At 41.1% G+C, this 24073-nt stretch overlaps 1 protein-coding gene across 7 annotated transcripts in view; it reads left to right on the top strand.

Moving 5' to 3' along the window:
* Positions 1-24073, top strand: part of enox2 (ecto-NOX disulfide-thiol exchanger 2) — a 198870-nt gene that overhangs the window by 38804 nt on the left and 135993 nt on the right. For 4 of the 7 annotated variants that reach the window (XM_073487205.1, XM_073487204.1, XM_073487203.1 and 1 more), the window contains exon 3: positions 4114-4208. In XM_073487205.1, the coding sequence (XP_073343306.1) occupies positions 4175-4208 (34 nt within the window). In that variant the 5' untranslated portion in view covers positions 4114-4174. Of the gene's footprint in view, positions 1-3937; positions 4032-4113; positions 4209-14390; positions 14520-24073 lie in introns of those variants that run through there. The other 3 variants (XM_073487199.1, XM_073487201.1, XM_073487202.1) reach the window with 3 other exon arrangements.

Below are 24073 nucleotides of genomic sequence, written 5' to 3'. Positions count from 1 at the left end.
GTTCATCTCTCTGAAAAGACACTTTTGTGTAACAGCAACAACAGAGCCAGCCGAACTGCTTTTCAGTATTAAGTTCAATAGAGAGCAACGTTACAAAACCAGGTACCTCAACCACTACTCAGGTATTTTAACCAGCTTCAAATGGGACTTAACGTTCACACAGTTTTTCTTGACTGTCACTGAGTACTAAATACGCCAACATTGCTCCAGCGTGCTTTAATAGATGGAAAATGGCAAAGCTTGCAGGTTCCAAGTTTGAATTTGGTAGCAGTCCATCCTGAGCTTGCAACGATCCATCCTGATCGCTAAACCCATGTCGTGGCAGAACTTAACCTCGATGACGGTTATGAAAACGGCATACTGCCCTCCCCTATTGAAACTTAATGGATGTAGACGTGTGCGGCGAGTTTACCTTCTTCAGAGCAATAATCAATCGCTTTATAATCGCACCATAGGCCTGTGAATCAGAATTGAATTAAATTGACATCTTCCCTTTTTTTGGCTTTGTTGGTTAAGAACCAGCTCTCTATTTATTTGATTAGTGACATGCAAAATCATGGGTCAGTGCTCTCTCAGTTGTTTTTTATTTCTACATTTTCCTAACAAGCCATTATGTGGACAACAAAGGCTGCAGACCATTATGTGTTGAAAAGGGGGTCTAGTTATGCAATAGTGATGTTTTGTCATTTTTCAAAAATCATATAAAACCCTTTTTGAAAATATTCATACTTCAAGAGCCTCAATCTGAACATAAGGCAGTGTTTTAATCATGTTATTTTCTTCATTCCCCAAACATTTTTCTTTTTAAATTCCAGTCTGCATTGAAACCATGTGGCAAAAAGGAACCAATTGTGTACTCACTCATAAACATCCCCTGTGTTCTCAGTGTTAATCTAATGTTATCAGACTGTCTCCACTGAATTGTATTAGGAGGTCAGCAGTGTTGATAAGGACACCTTTCTAATGAATTTGATTATGCTACGGACAGAACGAGGGAAACTTGGGAAGAACTTTGGCAGCACTACTTCTGTTCTGTTCTATTGTTTCTATTCACCATAACAACACACTAACTGTAAGCAGTTTTGTTGCTGTGTAGCAGCAGAACAACAGGGTTGCTTTTGCTTGCAGGGCCCAGGAAGGTCGTGTGTATTTGATCCAGAGTTTTAACAGACTTCAAATGTGTTGCAGGAGTATGATAATCTGAATGCTAACGTAATGCTGATAGAGTTGCAAGTTCTTGAGTTAATCAGTGTGACTGTGTTTTTTAACATTTGTTGATGGACTGGTATTAATCATTTTTGGGTTTATCCAACACTCAGGTTACTTACTTTAAGGCCTGCAAATTTTTAACTTACTCTCTGCAGTTGTTGCACTCGCCAAAATACATGAGGGATCTGGGTAATCATTCATTGTCCATCATGGTCTCCACCCAAAGTTACATCTTGCTTTCATCTGCAGCTTTTCACTCTCATACATCAACATCTCTACACTCATTCTTTGGCACCTTTCCTCTGACAGGCTCATATTATGTTAGACCCACCCTCTTGAAACTTGGCAGCTAATCAAAAATGAAAAAAATTGTGAACTGAGACAATTAATTTAACTAATTGATTCAATGTTTTACTTTGACGTTAACTGTACCTAGACTGCCAGCAATAAGGAAGCAGCAGGCTGCAGTATATCAAGAGCATGTTAGATTGTTCAGCCATGCTTCTTAAGAATTGTGTTCTTATACTTGACTACTACTTGCATAACTTCTTTTTAGAGGAAACAAACACAGTACCACCCAGATTGTATTTTTATCAGCATAGTGGCAAAACATTTCTTCTGTATGCATCTGCAAAATGCTCATTCCCAGATTAAAATGTTAAGATACAGTATGTGTTAGAGGAAATTATTGCTAGCTGAGGTTGAATATCTACAGCCACTCAATTAAAACATGGGTGAGTACTTGCTTCCTTCCTCGTTTGGAGTTTTATAAGCTAAAATAACAGCAGAATGGTTTATATTGTGATATTTAGATGTTTCTTTACCGAAAATTACTTACAATTATTGATGCACCATTCCACTTTTTTCAGTTCTGGTCCAAATCTTCTAACAAAGAAAAATAAGCAATGCATTAAATGTAAATGTATTTCCAAACAGTTTGTTTGAACTGAAGGTTAAGTAGGCTTCACATGCAAACAGTTGTTGAGGAATAAATTGCTATGGCAACTCCTTTAATGTTTTGAAAATAAATTATTAATTAAGTGCACAGCATTATTAACTACTTGTGAGTAGATTTCTATACATAAGTTCAAAAGTAATAAGGAAATTTAAAACACGCAATGGGAAATTATCAGTCAATTAGACATAGATAGAATCTGGATTGTACGTCGATCGGTAATGCCACTATGATATCTGATAAGTGAATCACGTCAGTATTGGCATCCGGTACTGTTGTTTAAGTGGATCGATCCCAACTCTACATTAAACCAACAGGAAGTAGGTTATTATCATTTTCTTATCAGAAACTTCCAGCTCCCTGGTGATCTTCCTCCAGCCAGCTGCCTCCTTATTTAGGTTTTATGCATTAAATTGGGAGCTATCATAAAGAAAACTCCTCATTTCAATGAATCCACCATTCCTTGTCCGTAATGCACCGCTTTCAACTCGAGCAGTGCTGCGTCATTCATGGCCAGTCAGGACATTCAAATAGAAAACAACGCAATAAAACCTATTTTGTCGTCTGGGCTCGCTCACACTGCATTCAGTTTGGACACAGTGTTAAAGATATATAACAGCAGTGTGATACAGTCAAGGAAACATGTTTGTTCGTAGAAGAATGATCTACAACTGAGGTCAAGGTCTTGCTGTTCAGGACTTAGTGTGCGCTGTGAGCTGCTCGTCTATTGTGTTGGTTTTAAAAGAGCAGTTTGCAGAGACGTGCATGCATAGTAGCTTTCAAAGATGCCATGAAGGTGTTATTGTGTGTGCCATGATGTTGTACTGCCTGTATACAATATGTGTCGAAATGTACCTACATACATGTCTAGTGCTGATAAGTGATAACACTGTCTGACATGTAAGAAAGGGAATAACAGAAGTGATGCACTGAAATCCTGCCAAAGCTCTGAGATGTGATGACAGATGGATGTATAGTATGTGTGTGTGTTTTTTAATCTGATTTGCATTGTATTGGGCATCAATTATTTTCATTATTCAAGTCCTAATTAAAAATGCCATTCACCATTTCGCAGAGTTTGTTCAAACAGCAGTCTGTGAGTCCATGTTTGCCATTTGTCCTCAATAGTTGACTTAAACAAAGATCACAATTGCTGTTCATCAATTTTTCAGACTTGTTTTAATTGTCGATTTGTCAACCCCTATTGTATTATATATGATTTATGTGTTGGCTGTTTTTAGGTAAAGTAACTTCAGTTCCAAAAGCAAAGGCATTGATGCTAAAAACGTTGACTAAGAAGCACACTTAGTCAAGTCCCTGAACTGAATGTAAAATCCCTCGAATTCAGAATGTCCTGCCTGTGCCATCTCTCAATAGGAATTCATAGGCGGCTGTCAGCAGAGACGAGCGAGGTTTGGGGATCACTGTGACCTTCTCAGTGGCCTGAGAGTGTGTTGGCATGGCATGACTGATGCAGATTATCATAGCTGGAGAAAGCCAATTACTCTGGTCATCACGGCACCCTCAGGGTCCCTCTCGGTGGAATGAAATGCATTACAGAATTCTCTGTGCATCCTTCTGGCTGCGTTTTGTATTTCTTCCATGCTGATCCCCCCAGTTTGACTGCTAATAGTGCAGTCAATGGGACCCTCCCGCGCCTCAGAGCCCTCTCTGGCTCCAATGAGCTTCTGCTCCACAAAGCCGGGAGGTCGTGCCTCTTGCAGAAGCGGATGAATTACATTCTCCTCTGTTTGTCTTTTCTCTCCATTCAAGACAAAGCCCTTTTTATTATGGCCCTTCTGAACCACTCTCAGTCAGCGTCCTTGAAGGACTACAGGATGCGAATGTCGGGCTGCAGAGTTGTGGCGTAAGAGACTCTTCTGTGGCATCTTTATGAGCAGAACAAACAGCGACTGATCACTTAATTATCGCTGATTTTTGTTTTCCAGAACAGATTTGCTACAAGACCAGAGAGGCTGAGATCACACACGATGATGCTGCATCTCTAGGATGTACAAAGAATACAGGTCAAGCCGAGTCACAGGTAAGAGGCCTGAGTGCCTACATTCTAATAAACACAGAGGTTTCACGCCACAAAACGGGATTTGCTGGTCAAATCTTTGCTTTACACACAACATAGTCAGTGATAGCGACTGACCAATATTTTTTTTTTTCAGGGCCAGTAAGGAGACAGATGGTTAGTAAACAAGGAGAAAGATAAACGATATTTGGTGGAATTTAACCAAATCCTCCTTACTCAAGAACTATAATTAAGTAGTTTTGATGTGCTTAACTTGAGTATTTCCATTTTCTGCTAGTTTATTACTTCCACTCCACTGCATTTATCTGGTGCTTCGGGATTGTAGGTTGGGTTGGCCGCCATCCCACAGCCTCAGTATTCGACAAGTTGGGAATAAAATTCAAAAATCAACTGTCTTACAAAGTAGACCTTTAATCGTGTTTATTTTTGCTTATTAGTGTTAAGGCTTCTGATTCAAAGTGTTAATCTCAGTAATGCTCACATGTGAATCACAAGACTGACATCACAAATATAGATGCACACCCACATCAGGAAAGCCACACCTGAGACGACGGTACGTTAACAGGGCTTCTGGCACAGTATATCTTGTTAGCACCTCTGTAAACTGTCAAACATGTGGTAAAGAGTTTTTGGCATCGGATTGCACCATTTTACTGTTCTCAAACTGGATGCCTAAGTCTTGTTATGCTATTAAAAATACTAAAGGCACTTGGTAATTTGCTGCTGTGCCAAAAAAGGACATATTTTCATCCTTGAAAACAAAGGTAAACAAAGGTATCTTTGTTTACTCAGCGAATGAAAAACTCCAAACTCATTTTGAACAGTTTGAGATATTTAGGCTACTCACACTTACTTCAAGTTTGCATTAGATAAGATAAATCTTTATTCACCCCAAAGGATTTTTTGTGCCAAGCAGCATTACTTACATCATGATTACATCATGATCATTGGCAATCTAACCATTGCATTTACAAAAGCCATCTTTCTATAGTTCAAAGTCTAGACAGAAATTAGAAACCAGAGAGGCAGCTGTAGTTTACTTCAACCAGTGTGAACCTCCGCAGACTTCAGTGTCAAGCTCAGCAATTAAAAGTTTGTTCTTTGATTGCTCTGGTTTTATTAATAGATGCAAATTATGGATCAAGAAACAAAATCATCCAGGTGGTCGTGCATTCATTCATTCATGATTGTGTTTAGCCATGCTAGCAGTATGCTATAAGGATGGTGAAGCCGTTCTGTCGGAGGTTGGTTGGTCCATCGCTCTGCTCCAGACTGAAATATCTTAAAGCTGCTGTAAGCGTTATTTTCTTCCCTAGGGTTATATAGCTCTATATTCCAACAGTAATCACTGTTATAGTGTTTGGTCAGTAACCCAGGTCTCTTGTCCCACTGCTCATGCAGTAAAAAAGAAAAGAAATGTTCTGGTCTGCTCGTGAACTAACAGAGAGCAGGATCCTTCTGCAGAACAGGGTAAGCTACCAATTCCAGCGCTCCCAGTGAGGGCTTATACTACCAAACATGTCAAGCAAAGAAAAACGCTTGATGAAAAGACAAAGGGAAAGAGAGCTGCCTCGACAAGCAGAAAAGAGTTGTGCAAGTGTGCTGACGAGGAGCAAGGGGATTACTGACTGCAAAACAGACAGAAATTCATGGTTCCCAGATGATGAATCCTAGTGACTTTAGTGACTGCCTGACTTTTCCTCTAGTGCCACCATTAGCTTGACATTTGTGGTTTCGATTGAAATGTCTTGACAACTATCACATGGATTACCATGAGATTTGGTTCAGGCATTCATGTCCCCCTCAGGATAAATTGTGATAACTTATGTGGTTCCCTCACTTTTCATCCAGCTCCATCATCATCATGTCAAAAACTTTGTGTAGAATACTTTAGTTTATGAGCAAAAACCTGCAAAACTAATGATACTACCATCAGTCTCAGTTGTGCATCTGGTGTTTTGCTAATTAGGAGCATGTTAGCATGCCAACACACTAATCTGAAATGGTGAGGATGGTCAACATTTCACATGCTTAACGTCAGTCTGTTAGCATGCCCATTTTACTATTTAGCTCAAAGCATTGCCATTTGGCATTTACACTGCATTTTGCTCCATAAGTGTTCATTAAATGGACAATTAACTGTTACACAATCATGTTCAGTGAAAATGCAATTCATGGGCTATTCAATATGCATTTCATTAGGCATGGCTTTACTATGTCTCTATGAGCTTTTCTTGTATTTTCAAAAACAATGGGATCCTACAGTACATTGTTGAAGAACAGAAATTGAACCGAGTGAGAAACTGACAGATTGCTTAAGAGAGAGGAAAGAGAGGGGGAATGAAAAGCGCCTTTCTTGCTGGGCTTTGGCCGATGAGTGTGTCCTTTCCCATTACTCTCACACAGCGCAATATGCAGGTCAGTCAGGTGATAATGAATGCTCTGTCTGATACTTGGCCTTTCTCCCTCCCTCCTGCTCGTCTGGTCGGCTCTCTCTGTCGTTTCGCCTCTCCTTCTTCACACACTCACACACTGCAGCGTTTTCTACAGTATCTCGGAAATTTCACCTTTAATGGGTTTAATTTTAAAGCAATCAGCTCTTCCTTTCCACCTTTCTGTAGTGTTGGGCAGTTTAAGGGTGTGAGACAATGAAGATGTCAAGTTTTTGTCTCTTTCTTCATTAATTAAACACTGACTTAAGGTCTATTCACGATGGAACCCGATTTAGTGAGGTTTATATGAACAAAAAGAAAAGACACTTTTCATTAGATGATTTGCTTCGGTCTCCACAGTGCACATAGGATTGGCTGGACTAATCAAATTCTGTGCACACCAACCCCCACTGCACGACCGTCTGCAGGAGAAAGGGATGTAATAATGCATTCAGCCAGTACTTCGCTGAAATACAGGGTACTGGGTTCAAGGTTTGAAGACATTTGTAAAAGACAGTAAAATATGAATTATTCAAATTATGACTAATACAATACTTACTTTATCTTTGGAGAGAAACAAAGGAAATGAATTGTAAACTAAATGCAAGCTATTCAAGCTATTTCCTGCTATTTGAATGCCATTTCCTATGAAAAAGGGTTGACAAGCCAATGTCTCCTGTTAAGTTTTATTCAGGTATGCATCAATCCGTTGGCCACCGATCACAACTGATTGATAAACTATCCTCATAGGAGAATATTTAGAGCAACACACTTGTGCTTTCTTGTTTTTCTGTTGTTTGAGTGAGTGATGAGGTTGGTACAGTTAGCTTGTGAATATAAAAAATGAGCCTAAAAGTTATGATACATAATACAAGCAACAATTACAACAACATCAAAAGGTTTTGATATGAACGACGAACGAAAGATTCTTCTAATGTTAAGGATAAAACATTTAGCTAAACGTATCATCAAATAACTGATGACAGACAATCAAAACTAGATAATGGTTTCTGTCGAGTTAGGTACAGAGTCTATTAATATAACATGATTGAAATACCACTTGACTGGAGAAAATTAAAGCTTTCATGTCTAAAAACATGAATGCAAATATGAGGATTAAATAAAATGCCACAATGACTGATGAAGCGCAGCAGGTTTTGTGCAAAAACACAGTTTTTTCCCATTATGGGGATTTGAACATGACTTTTGCGTAACAAATGGGGCCATAGTTTGGAGCGGAAATGTCTCTGCTGTCTTAAAGACAATAGAATATTTCAAAGTAATTATTCTGGCATCTTCTTTGACCCACATTTACAGTCACTGCTACATATTTCACCATTACAGTCATCAGAAGAGAGATGACCAACCCCATGACTAATACTTGGAAAGAAAACATAAAACTTTAACCACTTCTTGTTGAGAAAAATAACATTATTTGACATTTCCTTGTTTTCAAGCAAGGCTCTCTAACTCTTACCAGAGAAGATTTACAGCTTTTATTTCGGCATAATTTAGCAGATAAATGGATAGATGTGCAGAATAATGAATGGTCTGTTCCTGTGGAATATGTGCAAGAATTGTTTATTTCAAACTCAGATGAAATCAAATTTCCACTTTAAGTTCTCCAAACTCTCTAGATCTCACAGCCAGATTCTTTTGTTGACCTCTTCATGGCAGCTTGATGTTTTGGTGTTGGTGGAAGGCTAATGGCACAAGATGGTGCCAGGAATCACAACCAGCTTGCTGTACAACACAGCTGCCAAAGTGCGCCACAGTGCCCGCTTGCTCTCATAAACTGCTTTATCTCGTATCAGAGGACTCGCAGCATTCTAATGCACTGTGGTACTGTTGTAGAGCAAACAAACACGATTTGTCATCACCTCTTCTCGTGGCTATATTGGTGGCAATGCATGAGTGGTTTTTGAGTCAAGTGATTCTTTGACTGTGAATGATGGCGGGGCAGCCACTGCTGTTAACAACATTTCAACAGTGCAGTGGGGTTAACAGTTGTTTTGCACTCTGTGTGAGACCCACTTCCATCAATATTCATGCTGAGGGAAAATTTTCTAGTTATAGGCCTGGCCTCCTTCTGGATTTAGTCTAATCTGGTTTCCAGAACAGATGCTGCCGTCACCGAGGCACCTACAGCAAATCCCTCCTCTCACATCATCATGAAAGCTATGGCAAACATGGTTCTGCATCTCAAAACACATTGGATCCAGTTACTTTTTATGGCGCCTTGTTACTCCTCCACAACTCATTAAATTCATACAAGTAGGAATACACAAGTACGTGGACTGGGAGACTGTGAGGCTCGCTTAATGAGGTGTGACTTAAGCTGGAGAGTCACCTCAACCTTTCCTGTCCAGATGATCATCTGCTAACCATCAGTCAGGGGGCAGGGGTGTGAGGTAAGGAGAGGGGAGGAGGAGAAGAAGGGACAGGTAATTAGAAAGGGAAGGATTAAGGAAGATAGAGGTCAAAGATAACTAGCAAGAACCCAAAAGACAGAGATGTACCCCCATCCTCAGGACACATTTCTATGCTGGCTGTCTTCCTGCATAGAGAGGGCAAAGGAGTTAATGACATTTTTCCCTCGTGTCTGGGCTGCAAACACAACGTTCATTGATCTCAAAATGGAAGACACCAAAAACCGCCGCTGTCACTTTAAACTGATAGGCAGAACCTTTTTAAATATCATCCTCTCTCCCTCTCCGAAGGCCTCGAGGAGCAGCTACCTGAACCCTGTTGTTTGATTGGAAAGGGCATATTGATACAGCAATGGTTGCACTCTTACCAAGTGAAAACAGGAGTGTGCGGTTTGGCAAATTGCTCGCGCGAGGCAGGCAAACAGTGCAAACATCTCACAGGACAGATAGTCATAAATGTTGTTTAGTGCAGAGGGAAATGTCGGCTGAAACAAACACTAGTTAAGGAGAAGTCTATGCCTCTCAGAGCACTTGTTAGAATTTTACTATGATAGTTGTCTATGAGGCCCAGCTTCCATTTAATATGCAGTAATTGAATCTGAATAATTCATTAAATAAGAGATTTGCCGGTTAACAAAACAAATGCATTGTGCAAGAGACAAAACCTAGGTCGACTGTTCATACATTTCTGTTTTAGTATTATAAAACTGAGATGTGCTGGACGATACTGGCTCATTTATCAAACAGCAAAGACTTATTTTAATATTACGAAATGGTGAAATCTTTCAGCCAGAATTACTTACATCACCTCACATTCAAGTCAGGCAGTTCATTTGACTAAAGAGGGCTGTAATGTCACCAAACGCACACATTCTCACACAACACCATAAAAAGCAAACGAAGGCTGCTCTCATCTGCTGAGGCGCAGAGTCAAATTAGTGTTTGATTTGAATGTTTTGCTAGACTAAGCAGGCCACAGACAGAACATCATTGTTACAAAAAAATCAAGACATCAGACAAAACATCATTCCCTATGGACACTGAAATTGAATGAGAGCATGCACTGGCTGTTACTCATTACTACCGGCTGACAGGGGTAATTGAATTCTGCCTGGGAAAAAATTCAGTTTATTTATGACAAGTCCCTTCTGGTGAAAAAGCCAGCTATCAGTTGGTGGCTTTGTTTTTATATGTGTGTATATATATATATATGTCTCAAAATACAGATAGCACTTTGTTTGTCTTGTCTCATGAATCCGACCAAGTGAACAGTATGTTTGTTCTGTATGTAATGTTTTTTTTTTTGTTTTGTTTTTTACCAACCTACTTCACAGAGCATACGAGGCAGCGAATATAGGCTTGTCCATCCAATATTTTTCAAAGGCTAGGCTTCAGTCCAAATGTTGGGGAAGACTGGTCCCCATATTATTGTGTCATGTTTCTGAAGTCTTTCCAAGTATCCTCATTGTAACACGGCCTGAATAATACATTTTGAGCCATTGGGTTAGTTAGAACAGCTGAACGTCGTCTTGAATGGTTTTAGGATTTATATTAAAAAGTTTGCCAGAATTATAACTGAATATATTAAGAAATCAGTCAGAAGAGACAAAGATGCTCCTCTGCTATTGTTGTCGAGCTGCCTGGCATTTTCAATTCCTGTTCAACTGTAGCCACAGTGGGAAGTTGCCAGATGGTATATTATTTTACGTCTCCTTTTCTTATTTGAGATGAATCTTGGTAAGATCATTATAAGTATATCCTAATCATCCTTTAACAATGGCTGACTGTAATTATGAAGTTTTTTATTGCCAGGAAATGACAGTGCATATTAAGCAACCACTGGTGTTAATCCAAAGAAGAAACCTGGTTTATTTTTCTTGTGTCAGTCAAAGCTTTTAGTGAGTCACTGTATTGTCAATGGATGAAAGTCAAAATACAGCAAGTTCTGCGGTGCACTGCACTTTGTTTGTAGAATAGAGATCTTTTGGCTTCACAGTGGACCAGAAATTGAGAGCAATTTTGAGTTTTTGGGAAAAAGAGAATGGCACCCTAGCCTTTGGTAAACACTTTTAGTTGCCGTTGAAATCATTTTGTGATAGCAGTGAAAACAGACTTATTGGTGGAAAGAGGAGAAAATGTTTTCTAAACTCCCAGATATTTTCTAAACTTGTCCAAATCCTTTTGAGCTGAGCCACAGTTTTTAGCTGTGTATATGTACAATACAACCGTGTGTATGTGCATCTTTGAATGCAGCCAAACCACATTCAGATAGTTTCCAATTGATGAGGTACACCTGGCTAAAACTAAGGCAGTCTAGTACAACAGGCGGTCAGTAAATCCTACAGTATCTTCATGAAGGTTGTAGTGTTATTAGCCATGTGTCCATGTACTGTCAAGCTAATTTAAATTTAATATAGTAGAAGTTGTGAACTGGAAAACAAAACCAGTTAATGGCAAAGAAGAAGAAGACCAAGAACATGGAAGAAAAACCAGTCACCTTGTCTATCTATGGAAGAAAAATCGAGAGCAAGGAAGGAGGAATCCGAAAGATGCAGACAGCAGAAACAGCTTCTTAATCTCTCGGAGTGAAAACAGCTCAGCAGTCATATCAGTTAAATGTTCAATCTGTCATAACATTTTTTTTCATAACCTTTTTTCCCCCCGAATTTTACCATTTGCATCAACCTTTTCTTCTGCAATACTTTAAACACAACAACAAGAAGTGTTCCCAACCGAAGGATTAGAAGAAATGCTTGGATTCGTCTCTTTTTTTGAGATTTTTGTGCTGGCGTCAACACGGAGTGTTTCATTATGAAAATTAACCGGATGTTATGTTGTCGTTTCGATGTCTGACTTCCTGTCTGCTCTGTGCTGAATTCCACTGAATTGCTGCGCCGTGCTTTGGCATCCGGCAGAAATAGGAGCCTTGCATATCTGCTACGGAAAGGTCCGGACTGCCGGAGCTGCAAAGCAGTAGATAAGCAACGCAGCGGAGCCAGTGGAAGTAAACACATAGACTAAAGTGAAACCTATCAGCTCCGCTACCGCGGCGGAGCGGAGACAGACCGAACACGGATCTGGTTGAATTTAGGGGTCAAACCCATTGGTTGTAAAGTATGAGTTTTTAATAGTGTTTGAACGTCTTGGACTATATCACAGTTTCACAGTTTACTGTACACAATTATTGCTATTCTGAGTTACAATGGCCCTTCAGAAAAAGAAAACAAAAGGCTTTTTTATGGTTGAACAAGCGCTTTAATATTATTTCCTGACAGACTTGAAACTTGATATAAACTGTCAATACCATGTTGTGATAACGGTCATACAAAGGTATATCATGAAACTAGTATACTGCTGCAACCTGAACTGCTTCACACGGTCCTTACTGGCAGATGGCAGACTGAAGATTTACAGCTCTAGACATCAAGGGCCATTTTAGAGGCTGACTTTTGTGGCTCTGTTGAATTGTAGTGCCTTTCACTGAGGGGTGTTTCTAATATTTTGTCCACCACCACACTAAATATTAGAAATACATCTCTAAAAACGAAATAGTATATTCATCAACGTAGGATTTATTACAGGGCTGTTGTATAAGATTAGTTGCCAGTTTATAAGAGACACCTGGTTCGACTAATCCAGCCTGTACATGCTGAAGAAACGATTACCGAGGAAGACGCTTTCATTTTCTCATGGAAAAGTATCAAGTGAAATGAAACGCTCCCAAAACGAGCACGCTGCTTATATCAGCCTAAATGAACAGTAAACCCTTGTGACATGCTGTTACCATTAGAAGCTGGCCTGAGTGTTGACATTGAACAGGTGATGTCAGCTTCCCCTCCAGGAGTCGGCCTGAGCCAGACTGAAGGGAGTTCATGAGACCATGAAGAAAAACGACTCAGCTGACCACTGCGGTGATACATTAGATGTGATTCTGCGTCTCTGTACACAGCTTGCGTCTAATTATGGAAGGATAATGGTGTTTGCTCTGCTGCTTTCCTTGTGTAATTAATCTTTTGGCTGTGTGTTGATCAAACCAAGACAGTTCTCGCAGTCTCAGAAGCCTCTGTCATTTTTTAGCGTGTTTATTGTTGACAGCGTGAGGGTGGAATGCTTCTTCAGAGTGTAGAGCAGAGAGGCAAAACATTATTAGTCATGAGTAGGGCTGGGCAATATAAAGATATATATCGTTATCATGATATGAGGCTATATATCGTCTTCAAGTTTGGATATCGTTAAATCGTGATGATGCATAAATGGTGTTTTTCCCCTGGTTTCAAAGGCTACATTACAGTAAAGTAACTGTTACTCACTCAGTCATTATAAATACGTTACTGATGATCATTTATCAAAAATGTCATTGTGTTAATATTTTGTGAAAGAACCAGTTGTCACCAACAAAGAGGTTACTTAAGTCTCCCAGTTGTAGCATTAATCAAGCGCTCTTGAGGAGACTTAAAAAGATGGAGATATATATTTCATATATCGAGATACAGCCTAAACATATTGCGATATCATTTCCAGGCCGTATCGCCCAGCCCAAGGTCTTACTATCCTGATTCAGTCGAGTCCAAAACAGCTCTTAAAGAGACTAGAGCTGCAGCTAAATGAGTGGAATCCCTTTTATTTGTTAAATAAACACATTAATCACCTACTCGGATGAGTACTCTCTTACTGTATACATTTGAAAAGACAGTGTATCTTCAGCTGTGGGGGGATGACAGGGATGCCTCTCATCACAGTCTGCATGCCAAGCAGTGGTACTGCACTGATCATCTCTGTGCTTCTCCTCCTCCAACTGGCAAGCTGCAGAATGACACCTTCTTAAAAGCACAGCTGTCAAAAGTTTGGGACGAATTACCTCGCTTTTTTTTTTTTTTTTTTTCTTGTGGCATTTCTCGCTTGGCTGCAGCTCTGAAGATGCCATGCAAATCCTAAATGCAAAGCATCTGTTTGGGTTTTTTTTTTTGGAGTTTATTTCGGCGCTCAGCTGCAGAGTGAGCAGCGTGTGGAGAGGTTTCCTCCTTGTTCGCGCGGGGTGACTTGGCCGTGGCTCTCTCCGTGAGACCCACGTCCTCTCTTGACAGTTCATCGACACCGACACAGAGGAGGGTTTTTGTTTGTTTGTTTGTTTGTTGTATCGTCTGCGTCCTGCAGCGCGCCCACAAACATAGCCTCGAACAGTTCGCCTGCGCGCCGCGCGTACCCGAAGCGACGTCGCCCGACGAAGCGGGCACGTCGCGAGGGCGGGCTCGCCTTGCCGTAGCTAAAAGGTCCCGCTTCGACTGGCTGCTCTCATTGCAGTCCAGTCTGCCGAGCGGAGCGGACTGACTGAGGGACATCCCCCCCCCGTCTCCATTCAAGGATTTTACTTCGTACACTTCGTCCTTACAGCAGAGGACCGACCACAATCGCACCTCGCCTCTTGTGGACAATGTTTCTCCTGCAGTACACAGGTACGTGTCTCAAGTTTTGTCCCCGCTGTCTGTCCTCCGTCCGTCACGTTGACAGCGGAGATGTCACACATCGGACGCGTTTCCACACCGCAGCTCTCCGGACTCGTGTCGCTGCGGGCTGCCGCGCGCCGCCGCACGTCTCGTGTGGCGTTTCGCCTCATTTTCGTGTTGTTGTGTTTCCGCCGCTCGTCTCCGCCTCGCCTGACAGAAGTTATCACAGACATCTCAGAGGTCTCCTCGCCGTGTTAAAGTCCGTAATTGTCGGGCGTATACCAGCTGCTGAGACCGCATCAGAGGAGCGCTGTGCCGCCTCTCTGTCTCCCCTGTGGGAGCGTTGCGTGCTGGCTTTTTTTTGTCTCCGCAGCATTTGATGTGTAACGCTGTGCTTCATGATGATAAACGACCCGCAATTATTTCCTGTACGCGTTTTTACACTTGCTTATCGGCACAATGGACACGAGCGGCGGCCGCTGCGTTGCCTGACGCACGCCTACTGCAGCTGTTTATGGATGAAGTTTTCAGAATAGATTTAATCCGCGCTGATCTGCTGCCATTCAAATGCACATTTCTCACACGCGTGCTCAGGCTCGGTTTCTGTTGTATTTGGGCAGCACAATCGAGCGTGGTGAGTCACAATGTAGTCGACAGGCCTTTATATCACGCAGGGGGGCTTGTGTGTGTGTGTGTGTGTGTGTGTGTGTGTGTGTGTGTGTGTTTCTATACATGCAACACTGAAGTTGTTTTCTTGGGTTTTCCGCGTCATTTATTCCCAAATCGCCACCACGCATAAATAGCTGGGTTTTTAACTGGGGACATGTCACTGTGGGCTCACAGGATCTAATTAAGCGAGGATGCTGTTTGAACTTAACCTGCTTACTCCGCTTTATCCTGGCGCTCTGTTCACCAGCTTCCTCTGTTTATAGTCATGGCAAATTTACCTCAGCTGTCCCACAGCTTTTTTCCCCCCTGTTTTCTGCCTGTTCACAGCCTAATTGCTACTTTCCTTTAGCTCATAAAGGCAATGACTTGTCAAAGATTAGTCTCATGGCATTAATTTGCAGTTTGTCATCGCCCCGACTGAAAAGTATTTCTCTCATCCCCCAGCTGGAAGTTTATACAACATTATACTCCTTATGCACTTTTTTAACATTTAGAAAACAGACTTTGCAAAGTAAGGTTTCATTAATTTTGTAATGAAGCATGGAGTCAAGCTCCAAGTTCTTAAGTGCAGTAATTGGAATAATTTCACAGCGCATAATTAATCATTCAGAATTCAATATATAGCATGTAATTTGATAAAACATGTAGTTTAGGACAGAAATTACATTATGACTCGGGGACAAAGCTCTCGCGTTCGTCCAGAGGATGGAAATGTGTTTCTTGTCCGTCTCTGATTGGGAGGTTTTCATTTCACTGTCGTTTATCTCGTGCAGACAGAACGGATCAGTCCACTTCTCCTCCGATTTCCTTCTCCTCCAGAGGCACAAACATGCTTTGAATCAAATCCAGTGAATGGTAGAGGGGGAGTGCCTCCCTGTGACCACTGGGAGAGAAAAGGTCCATCAGGCCTTGTGACAGCCATTTACCTCCACACAGCGCTACTCCGTTCTGATCAATCGGCAGAGCATCCTTAGATTGCCTTTAATGGCGCGAGGGAGGGGGAGGTACTTTGCTTAGATCTGTCAGAGGGGAGAGATTTAAAGGTTGTACATAGAGTGCTTGAGATGGGAGCTTAAATATTTCAGTTCTCTTTGGCAAAGGATGGTAGTGCTGCAGAACAAATTAAGACTGAGCACAGAGAGGACTAACTGTACAATACCAGAAGATTTGGCAGCTTTGGAAACTCAAGTTTTAATTGGTTGGTGCATGACAATTTGAGGTTACTAAGTGGGATTCTCATTTCAGTAGCTGCCGAGGGAAAAAAAGCAACAAAGAGAAAAGTTAAAAAAGCAAACATGAGTGGAATTATGAGTCATAGATGACCCGGAAATGTCAGATTTAGTGAAACCGGATACCTCGATGAGAGCTTGATTTAGTGGAAATGTATTTATGAGACAGATCCTCGGAGTGGACAGTGGGGGATTCTGGTATATTTATGTTCTGTCTATATAAACTCTCCTCTTCTCGGTCATTTTTAAAAGGTACCCTAATACAGGATACTCACAGTTTGTCTCAGCACTTCAAAAGCATAAAAACACTGAATCATGACTGCAAATCCCCCCCAATGATGAAATCAGAATCTTTTGTCTTTATTGTGATTGAGACTAATTCCATATTAAACACATCTACTGGACAAAATTAACATAATAACCGGTGCAGTGAGCATCATACTGAAGGCTGAAAGTAATACGTGCCAACCCACTCATCAGCAGCGATTCTTTGAATAAAGTAATAAGAAAAATAAATGTGCAGAACGATGCAGACCAGCTAGTTCATCCGTCTTTGTGTGTCGCTGACAATCAGAACCACTTCACCTGAAAGAGAAAAGGCAGTTGGCTTCCGTTTCATCCACACTAGTGACGAACTCCCAGTGCTTTTCACTGACTCAGCCTGCCCATCAGTATTCAGCACCGTTACTGTCACCTGACTGCTGAAAGCCGAGCTGACAGACGGGCAGGAAGCTCTATAGCTTACTGTCGAGGCAAGTTTTACGTGTAAAGTCAAAAGTGGGAGTGCCACATGTAAAGCTTTGGCAGTGTGTTGGTAGTCCTGCACATACTAAGACCACTGATGTGGCAAATGACAAACAAGAGCTTAAAGATCATGTCCTGTTTGGGACAATTTGTGTTTTTTCACTGTAGTATAACTCAAGTACATGTTCAGGTCTAGTCTGTGCCTTTTGAAATTCGTTTCATCAGACCTGCTAACTCATTTGTACCACCTGTATCACCTGTTTCTGTGTACTCAATGTAGGTTGAAGCAGACTGGGATTCATGTTGGTCTCCCCCTTTGTTCAATCTGTTTCTCGGTGCATTCAGATTGCATCAAAGGAATACATTTCTATCTGCCAATATATGTTTCGTTGGATGGCCAGTGCTGCAAAAGATACCTGTCAAAAATCTCTCTTGGGCTTTTTCTTTCACCTAATCTGAAGACGTCTCTACAGTTTAAATCGTTTTTCCAGAGTAGATACTTTGTCCTGTGCAGTCCAGTACATTTTAAAGTTGCTGTTTGTGGATTGTGAAACCCCCCATGGCATTGGTGACCAGTTGAGTCCCTTATGCTAGTGTTTACATAACTATTGAAAAGATAATTGCCACATTTAGACCTTTGCACCGGATGGATGAATTTCTCTGCTGAAATGTCACTGCTTTCCCACAGCAGGATGTCCCCAGACTCTTCTACTACAGTTCTGTTGCTGGCGTCCAACCCTCCCCTGAATATTCTTATGTCCTTCACCCTCTAAATGCAGTGATACTGTTTGTCTTATTGAGTTGTGATAAACCCTACTATGTCCTGACCTGGATTTTACCATCTACCACCACTGATAACACTGATGGCAGTGGATGATGATGTTGCACATTAGAGTGTGGCTTCGGGCTGCATTTTTCTGTCCAAACCTGACCAAGTCCAAAACACTAGTAACTGAGCCCGACCTGAACTCAACAGGCGTTCTGTTTTTTTAGGTCCGAACCCAACTCGAGCCAGATGCAGTTATTGTAAGCTGAAGCTCTGAGTTTGTGTTACCCTGTCACATTTTTACACTGTATTTTGACTAAAAGAACTGGAAAGCACCTTGTCAATTGGTGTGACCGAATGTGACCCGAAAACAGGCACAATTTGTACATTTTTGACCAAATCCAGCCCAGTCTGTCAGGTCCTGACGTGTTCGGGTATCCATGCTCTATTGCACATATCTAAAGATAAAAGTAAAGTTAAAGTGAAGTAATAACTGTCTCTCACAGACTTGAATCTTGTTTCGGGTAGATGTTTTGATAGTTTTACTACATAGTTGTCTGACTGTACTGATGCTATATGCAGTATGTTACTAGTTTTATACACTGTCTTATGACCATTATTAGTATAAATGTCCATTTAGGATTGAAAATTGATTGTTTGTATTAACTGATAAAGCTGCAACCCATCTCTGCTTGGTAATGAGTAAAGACTGATGATTGTTATCAAAGGAACCTCCAAGAGAATAATGATAAAGTTGAGGCAGAGACTGTTAAAGTTGTTGTGGTCCTCAGTGATGCATACTTGTGGACAGCATTGCGAAGAAAACGCGTTAAATCCTCAACTCCCCGTCACGAAATAACAGACCTATAATACAGATGCTTTACAAAGCTCCTGATGGGAAAACAGTGTAGCTGCTTCCTTACATCACTTTTTACAAGATGCTTGGCTGCTTTTGTCAAGTTATGTTCCCTTCATGTGGCGCTATCACTGCAGCGCACCATCTGTTGGGCTGATGTTTAAGACTGTTGGTGTAATAACTTGATTGTTTCATTGCCTCACCGCTCATCCTAAATCTCCGTGGCAGACTAATGTAGGGTAATGATCGTTGTTTATTCCTGTGTCTAATGCTCACTTGTATGTGCCCTCCAGAAGACGCTATTTGACTTGGTCTAATTGTTCAGTGTTTGAATTACAGCAGCACAGCAGCATTAAAGTGAGGCTGAAATCCGTTCAGGTTGAAGAAAAGTGTATTAGCTTGTGTGGAAGATCCCTGTGAGGATCAGCAGTGTTGGCAGCGGCAGCAGTTCAACCTGCCATCTGGTATTGAATAGCTAAGAGTGCTTGGCAGCCTGAAGGCAACCAACTCAGGGGCTCCAACCATATCACTGACAGAGCTCTTCATTTCTAATCACTTTCACGATAAGCAACCACGCAGGGAACTTTCAAAGTGGAGTTAAGGACTCTGCAGCAGCATGCTCAGGAGTAACATGAAAGATGTAGTGAGCCATCAGCCTTATTCTGCATTTGCTGTATATGAACAGCGTGTGAGACGGGATTGTGGCTGCAGTGCTGCTGTGTTAAACCCTGCTGACAGTCCCTTTGAGCAAAGAAGAATAGAGAAGCAGTTTGAAGAAGCTGGATTATGCCGTTCACCAGGGAGTTGCTCTACAACTTTTCTACATTTTCTGATCTGCTCTGTAAAATATGTACTGAAAAACTTCAGTCTTCTGCATTGGTCTCAATGTTCTGTGTAATCTGTAGTCCCATGTGTGCTGGAGTACAGTAAAGCAAACATCAGAGGCATGTATTCTACATTTGACTGACTCTTTGGCATGTATAATAAAGAGATCATGTCACTGTCACAAGATTTTCTCCTTCCTGCTTAGTGCTTGTAAGCAGCCATTTATCCCACTCACTTCTACATCCAATTTTAAACATAAATTCACCTGTACTGAATCAGTTCTGCTGCTTTACACCAGTCAATCATAGTGCTTTTAAACTCAACATGGCATGTGACCTAGCATAAAACTGTCACTGTCAATTTTGGAGTTTTCTGAACTTTGTCTTTTTGGTCACTCTTTCAGTGTGTTTTCATTATCCACTCATCTGCTAATATTTAGTCAATAAAACATCAGAAAACATTACTTCATCAGATTTCTGATTGTATTTGACAGTTTAAAACCAACTTACTTAATTCATTCTAACATAAGATCAATAAATGTAGCAAATTCTAACATTTGAGCACCTAGAATGATCGAATGTTTGATGTTTTTGGTTGCCAAATGACTTTAACGTTCATTTATCAAAATAATTGCAAGATATTTTATTAGAAAAGAAGAACTTGAAAGAGTAACAAAACATCATTTATGTCAAGCATCAAGTCCAGCTGGCTTTGACTTTAAGGTGGTGAACACGATTCTGGAGAAAGATAGATGATTGAACGCTTTGGGTTAGAACTTCAAACAGATTACAGACTCAAAGCACCGGTATCTGACCACCTGGGAATGCGACTCAACAATCGGCTATCTTTCTCTGGAATTGCCTTCCCTACCTTTAATCCCAACAGATATCCTATGAGCTGGACGACTGAGAATCTTTACAAACATACCGTTAGCCTTGACAGTCATATTTGGCTGACTGTCAAACCTTTACAACTCAACACCCAAGCTCACCTGCAAGACTTGTGCTTGTGTTTGTGTTTTAGTGGTAAAGGAACCCATAGCTGTCACTTTAGTGTGCAGGCATACATGAACATGTTGCTGTTTTTCCTTGACTGTCCCACTTCAGTGCACTGATGGATAGAAAAGGACAACTGTCTGGGTGTAACAGCCAGAGAAATACTGCATCTACCTGGCAATGTGGCATTCCCTCGAGACAGAGTGGACCTGAGTTTTGTTTTTACGGTGGCACTTTTTCCCCTTACCAGCAGTGCCAAGAGAAGCAATTGAAAGTAGCACAACACATGGCGTGATGGATCACCAGCGGGATGTAGGACACTACTGCTGTACATCTCTGAAGCTACCTGTGTCCACCGCTGCTACAGAGATTGTATTACAATAAATTTTCTGCCTTTGCACCAGATGATAAATTGAGCCTCTAAATCGAACTTTTATGTAGGAGATGCATTGCGTATTGGTTTTGTTGTTTTCTTCTTAAGATATAATAAGAATTGGCAAATGCGTATACTGTGAATTTATTTTGGGAGGAACCCAGGTTTATAGCAGGAAATCTCATGACATTTATTACATTTTTGCTGCTGTCCCTGGGAATTTATGGCTTTGCAGGAGTTGACCGTCTCGGTCAAAATGTGTTCTTCCAAACATTGATATGTTGAACATTTCCCCTATAGAGAAAATGGAGAAAGCTGAGCCCTTGGTTCAGTGGTTTGGACCAGAGAACAGGGGTGTCCACGGGGATTGCTTGTCTGGAAAGCAGCCATCACTCTCCTGTAATAGAGACTGAGAGCCCAGATTTATATGGCTCTTACTTTGGGAAGAAGGAATGGCTTCGGGGGTGGGGTGGGGGGGATAACACTGAATGGATAGACTGAATGTAACCATGAATGCATTATTAATAAAGTAGCAGAGGTTGTGTGTATGCTGTCTGTCGCATCAGGGCATTTTGCCTCCAAGTGAAAGACTGAAAGAAAGTGCTTTCATGGGTCAGATGCTAGAATATTGCTGCAAGGCTAATAAGTTCATATTCTGAATGGTGTTCATGTGATGACTCGGCCCTCTGTGGAAAGGAAGTTGGAAGAGTTGGGGTAACCCAGGAATTTTCCATTTGCATGACACATTTTTTGTGGTGAACTTTCTTTGGGGTGTTTCTCTCCATTTTACATCAACAAACTCACACTCACAGATCTCCCACTGTGCAGACGCTTTCATATGGCGGGGTAAAAAAAACCCTATCTGAAATGTCATTGGAAGTGCTCTGAAAGGTTTGGTGTTTGAGCTCAAAGGAAGCCCTGTACTTGCATGTTTACTGCACCGAGCCTGGCTAAAGTCAGACCCCCGCTGCTGGATAAATGCAAGGCTTTTTCTGCGCTCAGCACATCTTACTGGCCAGTATTAGTTCAGTGGCTTTTTTTTTTTTTCTACCTCTTTCTGAGGATTGAGAGGTCAGCATTTATGGGAGGATGATACAACACCAGTGTAACATTTTGACCAGGGAATGTGGTGTAGTTTTCAGTCGGGTTCTTCAAATTATAGCTCTGTCTATTTTGGACCATCGGAATGCCAGTTGAGGTCAGCCTTGGGGTGAACCTCAGAGCACTCCTGTTGACATGATTGGGTGAGTTGAATTGAGGACATCCGCATGGATGGCTGAAGTTCAAATTGAGACCCTTGACTCTCATGGTTATTATATTTTTTTAAAGAAATAAAAAGTTAAAATAAATCTATATGATAATAGGTCAATCATTTGATTCTGTTGCTGAAATCACAAATTCTTCTCATCTTTCATTCCCGAAACAATCCACATGCACTTCTTTTGGTGGCTAGCCCCTCATTACATTGTTAAATGTTAGAGCCTACAGTTTACTTCTATCAGTCTACAGTAATGATGAAAAGTGATGTCCAATGTGCACAAATGTTAAACAGTTTAGTGGTCTACAAGCACTTGGCACCAGCGAGGCAGTTATTTAAAAAAGAAAAAGAAGAAAAGTTATTTTTAATGTGAAAAACTTCCCTCACAGTGAATGCCTGAATCTGATCATTCAGTACACCATTAGTCTTGTTTTCTTTCAGTACACCACAACATTCTTGCTATTCATTCACCAATGTTTAAAAAGCGAACACTAGTAGTTATGGCTATGGCTCCAATTACACTTTCACCCCTCAGGCAAGAGTGAGGCAACTTTTGGGGGATAATGTAAAACAGGCACGGAGGAAACGGTGAGTGAAATGATGGCTGGAGTGAAATGCCACTGCACCTGTTTGGCTGTTCTTTCTGTTTGGATGCTTCACAGGAAAAGTGTTTTTGCAAACATTGGAAAACTGAGGTTACGGAGTGCACTTGAAGCACAAATCACATCAAATCAAATCTTTGAAGTAAACAGTGTACATGATCAACTATTCCTACTTTAGTTTGCCTATCCATGGCCCAATCCCAATAGACCCCTTTCTCCTACCACACAGTATTACCCCTCCAATTTGCACATCATACCTAGGTGTAGGGTGTTCAGATTCTCGAAAACCGATCATTACGAGAGCTCACCCAATGTTTTATGGTCACGTTCTTTATAACAAGCATAGTGCAATCATTACTAGTTTGCTGATGTCTCGGTAGCCAACTAGCTATCTAGCTAAAGTTACATAGTTATTGCTGGTTTGTGCACGACAGTCCTGCATTTTGATGTTGCATTACACCAGCCCATTAGGCATGCTAGCAACATATGTTTAAGGAACAAGGCAGAAGGATCTTTATCGCATTTTTGTTGTAAAAAAAAAAGTGCTGCGACTGCGTCATCCTGGTGAATGGGGTTAAAGATGCTGACCACGCAATTACCGTGTCTCCATTTCGAGTCTATGCAGGGATCAGAAGTTGCAATCAAACTCCTGCACACTGCCTTAACTTAATACATTCATTCGTAACATCTCGGTGCTAGACCTTCATCAGGCAAAGTGGTGATTTCTCTTTTTTTTGTCTGGAGTTAGTTTGATTGCAGCTTCTGAGCCACTCACCTACATACCTGTCTCATTAAAAAGATGACTGTTCTGAATCCATGCAGGAACCTTTGTGGCATATAATTCACCTCTCTATCCCCCTTTTTATCCTGTTATAGCTCCTCTTCAAACTCTATACTGATCAGGACACTTGACAATTGGAAAAATAACTTGCCTGTGTTCTCTGAGGGACAGTCTTTACAATTTCAACACTGCCTCTAAATGACCTCAAACGTATCTTTGGCATATCTGCACTGCAGTTTCTTGTTTCTTATCTGCCTACACTGATATCTTTCCTATCTGGATCTACATCTGCCCGGTCCAATTATCGATCTAGATCTAAAATCAGTTGACTTTGAAGCCTGAGAGTTTCACAGTTTTAAGAAATAGTTTGTCGATCGAGTTACAGCATCTCAAAAGTAAATGAGCAATTTAAACGTTCCCAAGACTGGTGCCCAGCAATCCGTACCCCGAGCCCCGAGCTCTGCA

Source organism: Pagrus major, chromosome 18 (genome assembly GCF_040436345.1).
Source record: "Pagrus major chromosome 18, Pma_NU_1.0".
NCBI lineage: Eukaryota > Metazoa > Chordata > Actinopteri > Spariformes > Sparidae > Pagrus > Pagrus major.
The sequence above is the reverse complement of the archived record's forward strand: the minus strand, read 5'-3'. Positions and strand labels throughout refer to the sequence as shown.